The sequence below is a fragment of the Ctenocephalides felis genome, unplaced genomic scaffold (assembly GCF_003426905.1).
Source record: "Ctenocephalides felis isolate EL2017-DRISC unplaced genomic scaffold, ASM342690v1 CF-g0.4_SCAFFOLD_01886, whole genome shotgun sequence".
Lineage (NCBI taxonomy): Eukaryota > Metazoa > Arthropoda > Insecta > Siphonaptera > Pulicidae > Ctenocephalides > Ctenocephalides felis.
The window spans coordinates 165,153,114-165,165,270 of NW_020538040.1; the positions used below are offsets into that span (position 1 = coordinate 165,153,114).

Sequence of the window (12,157 nt, forward strand, 5' to 3'; positions counted from 1 at the left end):
TTCCAGACGTTGGTCGAAGCTCGTGGCAATGGCACTCCGATGTATCCGGTTCGGAACGATCTAATATCGTATTAATAGAGTTTTACGTCCTATGCTGAAATTAATCTGCTTACGTAATGACTTCTGAGGAGTATACATGTGCCGTGGAATCCATCTCTGACCAGAGATGGAATAAAATAATAAAACTTTATAAGATTTACATTTATCCATTGTGTTCAAAAACCTCACTCTAAATACAATTTTGTCCATATTTTTTTGTATGTATAATATATATGTATACGGATTAGAGATATGGACTCTGAGAGGCCGACAATAACTATCTGAAAGTTTTGAAATGTGGTGCAAAGATAAAGTGGGCAGACAAGATAACCAATGAAGTGCTGAGAAGAGTGGGCAAAAGGAACTCTACTGAGCATAAGTCTGAAAGGAAAGAAAACTGGATTGAACTCATTAGGCAAAAAGATTGCATCCTATACGACGATTGTAGGGTTGAACAGAAAAATCCAGACAGTTGATAAAACAAATACTTTAGATGCTGACTGATTCATACCCACCCTTAACTTGTTTTGCTCGGTGGGATTTCTAGGATTTTTATGTATCAAATTAAGAGAAAGATTTTTTCTTTACATTGCGTTTTTTACTGAACTTTAATTTGTTTGATGTTACCACAAACAGAGTTTGCATAACCTTAACTTTTTTAAAACTGTTTAATACTTATACTGAAAAATTAATTTCCATCAAACATCAAGTACAAAAAATGCAGTAAATTAATTTTTATTTTATGTATACGTTCCGTTTTACTTTCTGGCAATAATGGACCGATTCTGCCTTACAACAGACCAATGTTATGGCAAGGCCATGTTACGCTCCAACTTCCATATATTATGCTTCTGAACCATACTGAAGTCAAAATGTCATGTATTTATTGTGCATTCAGGCGTTTTACACACATTATCTGCAACTGTCACTTGTATGTTATGAACCTTGGTCAGCAAAACCCTGTTATCTAAATCGTATTTTTGACACTTGTACGGTTTCTAGGTTAGGTTATCTATCGGACAATCTGATAAAAACGTCTGGCTGCACAGGAACCACATGACTTCTGTAAATATTCAGTATAGAAAGCTCTTCATAACATAGTCTTGCCATAACATTGGTCTGTTTGTGCGGCAGAATCGGTTCATGAATCTCAGATGACTAAACTAAGAGCAAATTCTCAAATGATTATTTATTAGTATTTACGGTATTTACTAAAATAAAAGATTTGCACTAATTAGCATCCATTAGCACCACCTTGTATAAGATAGTTAAATCAAATTATTAATATTTTATACTATTAATTAGTTTTTTTTTTCTTAAAAAACAATCAATGAGCGTTTTTCAATGATTTCATAATGTAAAACTTCAGGGTATTGCATAGGATTAGGAAATTATTTGAAATATATTTTCAATTTGTTCAAACTTTTTTTTATTCAATATAAATTGCAATCTGTCTGTATAGACATTGAGTAATTTTGTTGATAAATAAAATGAACTTGTTTTAAGGGTAGACAATAGTAGACTGTAAAAAATTATCAGCCATCACAATTGTCATAATATTATTAAAATAAAATAAACATATGACATATGATATTTAATTAATCGGGAGAGTTTCGCGATTGTCGGCAATGTTCGCTCAGAAAGTGACGTCACTGTCCCTTCTATGTTTGAACACTATATACAACGGAAAACATATGAGGACTAACAGTCCATGTAGCGTTATTTCTATTATATATCAGCATCAAATTTAAAATTCTATATAATTTTGAACAAACATTTATTGTTGCCAAACTCGCTTAGACAAGAAACTTACTTACTTTAAAACTCCAGCGGATTTAGGAAACAATTGTATTTCTTGTGAAATTGCGTGAAACTCTACAGGTGGATGAAGTAATTTATGTAATTGAAGTTAGGCCATTTATGCAGTCGGATACCTGTGCGCAGTGCCAGTAGGATGAATATAAAGTTCAAAGTTCAATAAGGGACCGCCCTATCGCTATTACAAGAGCCAGAAGTATGAAAGCGGTTTTGTACAAAGTTGCAAGTCAGATAATTGTTGGAAAGTATTCGAATTTGAATCGAAGAAAAGCTTTCCGACTAGAAACATCACGCGAACCATACAGTAATTTGTTTGGAACATATATGTACGTATCAGTAACATAATGGGCCGATACAAATTGTAAATGGAAATGCTTTGATAGGAAATAGGTCAAGTAACATGTGGTATTTTGCTTATCGACGCGGTATTGAAGAGCTTTCTTGTTAGATTTTTTTGTAACACCAAAAAAATTAATCGTTGATATATAACTATATGAATTCATAAAAATCTTGAGTAATTTTATAAAACTATGGATTATTTTGTTTTTTTTTATATTGATGTATTTTAAATTAAATTGCAATGCACCATAAAGATTTTATACTTTTAGAGGTATTTTTTTACAATTTTTAAAAACTATACATATTTAGTAATTTAGTAATTCGTGTGTATTTTTTCATATAAAAAATCTTACTTTTTCTTTATTCTCATTTTTACGATTGTTTATAGACTAGACTCAAATAACTGTTTCAAGCAGATGCTAGTCAAAATTTAAAATCAAAACCAAAAAAGTAGTATTAATCTAATTATATTAGTGAATGTTTCATGGTAATTAGAATTTAATAAATATAGGGAATTTATTTACTACTTGTTTAGAGAACTACATATAACTCATCATAAAAACTGTTTATTCTCAATTAAAGAATCTGGTAAATTAGGCTAAATCACGTACTTAATAAACATTTTTAGGCAATGAAGATATATTCAGAATTGGCTGGTTCATCTTTTTTTAGAGATGTTTCTTTCAAAATCTATATAATTTTTTTTAATGTTTCTCAAAATTTATATAAACTTTGTAATTTAAAATTATTTATGAAAAAACCTGAAAAGAACTAAATTTCTATTTTTGCTTCAATTTAGATTTCTTATTTGGAACATTTTCTCGAGAGCTAACAGTATTTGGGATTGTATTCCTCTGAATATATATATATATATATATATATATATATATATATATAATATACATCTATATGGGTTTGTGTGTAGTATGTGTGTATGAGTGTTTGGATACAAATTTTCTACCACGATTTCGTGAGCACGAATTAACCGATTTTATTGATTCAAAAACCATTTGATTTCTATTGATGGGAAGACGTGATGACGAGTTTCTGGCAAAGGCAGGTTCAGCCAATTCGAAGATACCGTATAAAAAGTGCAAAATTGCTAAATGAGTTTTTGATGAAAAATCATCCGATTTGATTGATTCAAAAAACCTTTTACTTGTATTTATGAAATGAAAAAGTGATTAAATTTTTGGGAAGTTCTAGCGGTTTTGGAGACCAAATAATTTTATTTAAGAAAAAGATGCCATTTGGAGATCAAAAATTATGATTATACATATGCTCATCAAATTGTGAAATATTTCAGAGGTTTTAATAATAAGCACAAATGTTTACTTCTCGTATTTCGTATTATTATAAGTAAGATTTACTGTGTTTGATGCGGCGCTAATGCGCTTTGCTATTTCGCCTCTAAAATAGCTACTCATCGCGATTACTTTGAAAATTAGTGGTGCATGGCGTCGTGGCTTAACACAAATTGCTGGAACTTTCCGTACAAAAAATTAAATTTTTTGAAAGCTTTGAAAAAATAGATTTTCAAGTTTTTGAAAACTTAAATATTTTTTATATTTTTCGAAAATTTCGAACTTTTTTGCAATTACTGTAACTTACCCTACGGGAAGTTAATTAAAATAAACTCAAAATTTCCAAAGAATTTTAAAACTTTTACGGGAAGTTCCAGCAATTCCTTTCAAGGCACGATGTCATGTGCCACTAGTTAGATTTTATTAGATTTTATAAATATAATTAAGCTTTCCCGAAGCATTTCGTATAAGCCTCTACCCTCGGTGTGTCATTTTCATTCACGTCGCCGATGAATGACTTGGCTGGCTTAGACGAAAACGTTCGTGTGTGGACTTTTTAAAAAAAGAACATCTAGTAGTCCCGACCACGTGCCCCATCAAAAAGCAATCTCGACTACATGCCGCCCGATATATCTGTACATTGTGTGCGATGTGCCGACTTATCGATAAATGATTTTGCTTCGTTCTTGAACGATGGTAATAATAAGTGATAAAATTTTCCTGAAAAAAGTGACTTGCTACGACGCAGCGCTTATCGAAAAAAGTCTTAAGTATATGAATACGGAGTTTATGAAAGATATTATGACCCAGATTAGACCGAGATTTTATTCTAATTACTTTTGAGATTTATACATGCATGTTTCATATCTTACTTGCTCGGATACATTAATGCGCAAGGTACATTAGGGAGGTGTTCTGGCGTGGAGACATGAGTTTTGTGTGATTTTTGAAAGGACGTAAATTTTTTTTTACAAGTTATTAGTTAATGTTTTGGGAATACAAAAAAATAGTCAAAGTTTTAATGCTGAAAGGTACCTGACTATACCGAAGACCGAAGAAAAAAATTTATATATATTATTAATCTATAACAATGTCGTAATTGTATGAACTACGGACAAGTTAAAGTAACTTGTTTTCACAGAATAGCGACTGTCTGAAGGAAAAGAAGATAAACTATTTTTTGATATTCTGGAATTTTTAAAAATAGTAAAAATATGAATTTGGGAATGAGAGTAGTTTATACTGAAGAAAAGTCTGTAAAAATTCCAAGTAGATATCGTATCGAAAAAACACTTTCCAGAGAAACGCGTTCAAAAGTTCGCGGATAGAAGAAACAGATAAAGATTATCGTGGTGAAATTGCTATATCTTAGAAAATAATATAAATTTTGAAAAATCCTCTTCTAAGCATATTCTTGAATAGCTAGATTTTATATCAGAATACCTCCTTAATAAATCTTATTGGCTAATCTAAGCATAAAGAATTAATTAATGTTGTTTCCAAATTTTAAACATTTTTTTCAACATTGAATTCATTCTGAATGCCGATTTTATAAATACTTTCATTTGACTTTTACTCTTAGTGAGTTATAATTAATAAGTGGAATTTGAATAAAATATTACATTTAGAAGAAAAAAATGGTTTACTGCTTGAGTTTTGATTAAGAGATGTTTATACAGTATTACAAATTCTCATACAAAATGAGAATCGCATACAAGTTCGAAAAATGTAAAAATTATTTTTGAACGACTCCAATTTACAGTATCTAAAATAATTAATCATTCTAATTCTTTCTACTACGAACTCCAAAATCAACTCATTTATAGTATATATTTGTAGTAGTCTTATTTTCAACTTGAAGCAAATTTCTTCAGTTTACTACTTTTAAATTTGATTATGAATGAAAATATCTTAATTCATCACCCATTTAGTAATTTACAACGTATTGCTTTCAATTTTACATCATTAGTTACTTGATATCTTTTCGTAAATCGAAGCTATACAGTTTCATCTACGAGGTTTGCATCAAGGAATAATGTAGGTAAATATAAATTTAAATGAGAAATTCGATCGTAATAAATCGCGTTGTATATAGATTTATATGCTCTAGTCAGGTTAGGAAGTGAAATCTTGTTCGATGAGCTCCTTATAATATTTTTTAGCATTTGGTTAGGCTAAATTGTTTCTCAAACAAATAGGAGTATTGGAATGAAAATTTTGTCATTATTTTAACCCAAATGACATTTCCTCTAGGTGCCGAGCAATTATCAAAAAAATAATGAACTTTTTTGACCATTTACAAACATCCGCTAAATTTATATTATTCGCTTAAATTAGTCATATAATTCGACAACTATTGGAATTATATTTTTAATATTCAAGTTCATGCAACTTGCCTTAAGACAAAATGCCACTTGTGACTAGTTTTATTTAATATATAATAAATTTTCCGAGACACTTTTGAAAAACTCATTTTTCTATCACTATTGTTTCTTAAAAAAAGTCTTTATAGCTTTGTCTATAAAACACATCGATTTGGATATTTGTTTTGAGCTTGAATTTTATTTTCCGTAGATTTTTATTGCATAGTCGTTGTCATCTTTTGCATTAGCAAATTGCAATCGCAGTTGAGAGAATTGTCTTTGCTAGAGATTTCTTGGTTGTGCGAGGATGCAATTCATTTAACTTTCAATTTCAAATTATTTAAAAAAAAGTAATGCTTTGAAATCAAATCATCACAACATCGAAAATCTAACGATGCATATTGAAAATTAGTTCCAATTAAGCAGAAAAGCAATTACTAATAAATTGCAATTCATTCGCTTATCGTAGATTTGTAATATTTTAGTATGATATTTCAGACTATGAAATCCATCGCCGTAGAAAGTTTCAACAAAATCGTCGGACAATGTTTTTTTCAACGTTTATGGTCCACTCCTGCCGCACAAAACACCATTGTAATGGAAAGGCCATATGTTACGCTCCAACTTTCATACATTATGCTAGTGAATCATACTGAATACTGTCAAAATGTCATGCATTTGCTGTGCATTCAGGCAGTTTTATACATAAACTACAACGTCACTTGTATGTTATGAAGCTGGGTCAGAAAGACCCTGTTTAATAAGATCGTTTTTTTTGACATTTGTGTGATTTCTAGATTAAGATTTCTATCAATCACATGGCTTTTGTCAATATTTAGTATGGAAGGTTTTTCATAACATTGGTCTGTTGTGCGGCAGAATCAGTTGATTAATTACGAAGAAACGGCCCGTCCGATCTTTACCAAAAACTGATCAGCGCCATTCCGAATCAATATCTTTCGATCAGTTTTTGAAGTTTTAAAATCGGCTTAAGATTGTTGGCTAGAAGGTAGAAGAAAATTTTTACATTTTTCTTCTAACTACAAAGAAACGGCTTGGCTGATCGTCGCAAAATTGACAAATGCTAATTTCAGCCGTTTTTTAAGAAACGTCGACAAACGGTTAAAAATAGGTTACATACACACACACATACTTTTTTAGATTTTACTCTCATTCGATTCAGGATGACTTGAAACGTCAAGAAATAAAACCAAGTGGTTTATTGTTTTTATTGGTGCCTTAAGGTAAATTGCTGGAACTTCCCGTACCGTACCAAAATATTAAAGAAAAATTAGTTAATAGATTTTTATAAATACTGTAACTTTTAATATTCTTATTTTATAGACAAAATATGAGTTTATGAATTCGAAGACGACGTTCAAATATGTATTACAGAAAAGTTAATAAACAAAAATTTGATCAATCGGGTTTTAAATATTTAATATTTATAAGAATTATGTGAACTGAATTGCAAAGTTAAAATTATTTATTTAAAGTATATAAGTGAGCTTTAGATCTACTGTCAAAATTAATACTAAAATTTGAATTAAAATTCGAAAAATTATTTCGAAAAAAAAATTTAAATGAAAAAAAAATTCACAAAAGCAATTGTTTCGTTAACACAAGTAGAAAGTTTTTCGAATCATTCAAATCATATGTTTATTCTCTCAAAAACTGTCATATTTTGCACATTTAGCTCCCTACCTCCGAAACTTCTGGACCTGCCTTTGCCAAAAACTAATCACCAATTTTCCCCATCATTACGAATTTCTAAGCTATTCGATCTTTCAAATCAGATGCTCCGTACTCTCAAAAACTCGATTTCTATAATCTGCACTCTTCGCTCCATATCTTCGAAATGGCTGGACTTGCCTTTGCCAAAAACGAATCAGCATATCTCCCTATCAATATAAATCGAATGTTTTTCGAACCATACAAATCGGTTGATCTGTGAGACCGAAAACGTGGATAAAAAACGTGGACATACACATCAATTTTTTCTAAGGAATGCCAAAATGTTCAGAAAACTTCAAAACGTGAAGAAATGCAAAAATTTTCAAAATCGAGTTTTGGACGATTATAATAACTTACCCTACGAGAAGTTACTACCAAATCAGAATTTCTTACAAAACCATAAGCTTCTTCTTCAGGAAGTTAATAACTACTTGTTATATCATAGTTATAATTTCCTACTAATGATGAGTTATAATTATCGTTAATGATCAAATAATAATTTCAGAACATGGTAATCCTCATTACGTGTCTAATTATAATTATAATATGTACTCATTGACAACCAAGTTCAAATTGCGAAAACTAGATGTCGTAATTAGATATATTCTGAAATAAACCGTAAATGCAATTCTTCATTCATTGATTCATTCATTCATCAGCGTAGGTATCCCAGGAATCAGGAAGACGTAAATATGTTTTCCTTTTGGCATTTCGTATGAAAAGAGATTTGACTTTCCTATATGAATACACTATAACAGGATATTAGTACTCTGTGCTGCTATTGAGCTTTTGATAGCAGTTGAGAACTTTCAAGGTATTTTGCGTAATTGCCTAAGTTTGATATTATTTCTTTAGAAATTGTATTTTAAATGTATTACTAAAGTTCTACGAAGCATAAAATGACTGCTTGTGATATTTGAACTCGCATTTCACCGGTAAGTCGAAAGTCCACTTTCGTGTTACATTATTTAAAATAACTCGCGTTAGTTCAGATTTTGTCTCCAAAGATACGGTGGAGGGTTTTCTATTCAATATGAGTTCTGGAACTTCAAAGAAATTTATGTGCTTGATTTATCTTTCAAAAAAGTTGTATTGTGAATAAAAATGTAGTCAAACTTGTCGAACTTTTACAAGAGTTTTATAGGGTGTTGGTAAAGGAGCACAAGAATCGAAATACTTTATTATATAGTGAAAATAATTTTATAAAAATAAAATTTTACCAATAAAAATATAGTTCATCAAATGTTAACACAATCATAGTATTTTTTACTGATCACTTTTTTAAATTTTCAATAAAAACAAAAATCGATAAAAATATTTTTCAACATAGGTTTGTATGTTAAAGAATACTTAAATATTTAATAATAAACAGATTTTTTTATATAAAAAAATCATAATACATTTAGAATGAATTCTAAGCTTTCAGAATATACAAAGGTTCTATATGTGATAACAAATTAGATCTAAATAACTATTATTGCAAATAATTATTTAAAAACAAAAAATATATCACAGTTTTGTGACAATGATTGTGTGCAGCCTTCATTTTTTTATTTTGAAGTTTTTCTTCTGATGAATAATTACATTTCAAGTGCCGGTACATATAACGAATTGCGAGGTGTAAGTGGCATTTTACTTTAAGAAATTTACACAAACTTCCCCATACGTGTAACTAACCGGTTTAATTAATAAAAAAATGACTCGTATATGATGGACCTATCTTTACCTGCCTACCTACCTACATGTCTAAGTGTCTACCTATATATCTACTTTTACTTGACAGAACTGTAAGATGACAGGGTATCCCAGACTCAAGTCAAAACTGGGTGATTGTAGTGACCTCAATGGTCCTGAAAAAAATTAAAAAAAATATATCTCACGTTATTTACAAATTATGAGCTTTTAAGTGGAACCTAGAGCTTTGGTGAATAGATGACAATTTTTTGGTTATTGTGGTTAATTTTTAAATATTTTTCTTCATTTAAATTTTGGAACCGTAACTGTGAATAACATTTCTAAGATCACGGTAAAATATAATAACACAATTGCCCCAATTTTACCAAAATTAAGACTTCTTGTTGATTTATGAACTTGAAATTTTCAAAATTGCTCGTCTTTGAGAGAGGCTCTCATTTAAAAATATTACACTAAAGTGTGTTGACAAGTTTCATCAAAAGTTGATGCATTTAATCAGGATTGTAAAATAGTTAAATGGTTGATATTTTTATTATTGGAAAATTTCAAGTAAAAAAAGAAAAACCTAAAAATGACAAAACATTGTGTTGCTGAATAGTCGACTAACAATCGGTCAAAAAGTTTTTTGAAATAAAAAGTAAACAAAACTTCTACAATATATATATATATATATATATATATATATATATATATATATGTATATATATAGGTATGTATGTTGTACTTAATTATGAATAACATTTCAACTGGAGCTTAATTAAACCATCACAATTCATTTATTTTTAATTTATCCTCTATTCGATATCGTTTTTCATATTTAGATTACTATACACATAAAATTAATAAAACAAATTAATCAAGTTTAATATTTCAATTTATTGATTTCAGGGTAATTAATTTTATTGCAGTAATAAAATATTCATTACAATCGAATACTATTTTAATACTACCGTAGCAAACATTTTGTTTCATGAAATTAAATTGATATTATTTGTTCATTTAAATAATTAGTCAAAATTAATAAACCCTACAAGAATATTTGTATGCGCATACCTATTTAGAGAAAATATTAACTTTAAACCGCTTCAAAATAATTGATAAAGTATTTGTTAAATTAAATATAGCATTCGCAAAAGAGATTTTATAAAATGTAACATTGTATTCAGAAACGAACTAAATTATTTTGCTCACGTTTTCAGAATATAATACGCTAACAGTTCGTCGAAGCAAATACTTTTTATTACAATAACTTTTCTATGCATAATATTTAATATTGAAAATTTTGTACAACTTTTATATTCGTAAAGCAGTTAAATTTTTTATGTACACAAGAAAATTTTTATATCAAATGTTATAAGCGGAAAAAAATGATTTTGTTGTTAAGTAAATTGCTTGTATATAACCAAAATAGAACCCGCAATTGATATAGAATATTTAAATGTAAATCCTTTAAATCTAAACTAATGTGAAACTTGATGACTTCCCAAGAGAGCAGTTTATTTTGGCCAGATAATCCGATTTTCTAATTTTGTTTTCTTGACAAAAATTTACGAATAGAAATAAATCCTGTGAAAATTGTATTCAAACATTATATTATCAATAATTAACTATATTGAGTAAAAATATAAAAATAAATATCTATGTACAATATTGTTTGTAATATATTGGTGTAATATTTTTACATGATTTTTAACCAATATTGTGATAGTATTTGTGGAGTCAGTTATGAATATTTGGGTTAAGATTGGTTAATTTTTAGCGAAAACATTTTGCTTTTGGCAATATTTTTTATTGTTTTAACTGTTTACTCTACAATGTAATGATTACATTAACGATTTATTGGTTCAATTATTTAGTTCAAGCATGTAATTAACCAATTTTTTGTTTTTTTTTAGGATAATAATCCACCAACATTTAAAAATGAAGTAGTCCTTGATAATACATCCATGGATGCTAAAGAAATGCTACAGTCATTAAGGAAGGAAGCTACAGCTTTACAGGGACAGATACAGTATCTACAGGTAAGATTATAAAAATAATATAAAATTTTACTTAACTCTTACCAATTGGCAGTGATTTAGAAACAATCTATTGAACAACTCGGTGCCGCATTTTGACCGAAACGTATCTGCAGTAAACTTGATATTATTGTGTATCTTTACAATTAATTTGTTATGAAATTGTAGACATTGTAGAACAGTTACAATAATATCTAATTTTATTTTCTGTAGTATAACAGGTTGATACCAGTGTCTTGATAATTAATTAGCGTCATGACAATTTTTTTATCATTCCATAGAAAAGTGTAAAATATCGTTCTTTATATATCTCCGTCTTTTTTAATGAAAATTTTGCTTTATGAATTGCTTCGTCGTTTTACAGTACATATTTAGAAAAAAATATTATATAATAAAAAATGTAAAATTCGAAAAGAAATAACTTATAACTTGTGGAAGTAACGAATAAGCATGAAGCCCGCGGACCGCACGTTGCTCATCCTTGATATATTGCATACGGCGTTTCAATGCGAACTGAGTCATTGCGTACTAACACGAAAACATATTGCCGTAAATTAACATGCGATATGAGTATTACAACAATAACAAATAAAACTAGTGGTGCATGGCATCGTGTTTTAAGGCAAATTGCTGGAACTTCCCGTACTAAAAATATTTTTTAAAAAAAAAAAAGCTTTAAAGTTTTTTGGAAACATTAACAAAATAAGATCGTTTAAATTTTTGAAAACTTAGTTTTTTTTCTATATTTTGAAATTTTTTTCGAAAATTTTGAACAAGCTGCGTTTTTAGAGAAGAAATATCAAAGCGCGTAAGCGCTGCGTCGCAGTGTAACGGATAAACATTGAAT

General features: G+C 29.0%; 1 protein-coding gene and 1 pseudogene across 1 annotated transcript in view; one reads left to right on the forward strand and one right to left on the reverse strand.

Moving 5' to 3' along the window:
• LOC113376189 (protein kinase C, brain isozyme-like) overlaps positions 1-9,228 on the reverse strand; it is a 31,408-nt gene extending 22,180 nt beyond the window's left edge. The window contains exon 1 of the mRNA XM_026616106.1: positions 9,182-9,228. Within this exon, the coding sequence (XP_026471891.1) occupies positions 9,182-9,228 (47 nt within the window). The remainder of the gene's footprint in view (positions 1-9,181) is intronic.
• A 111-nt stretch (positions 9,229-9,339) lies between these two features.
• The window catches only part of LOC113376190, an 87,677-nt pseudogene continuing 84,859 nt past the window's right edge, over positions 9,340-12,157 (forward strand).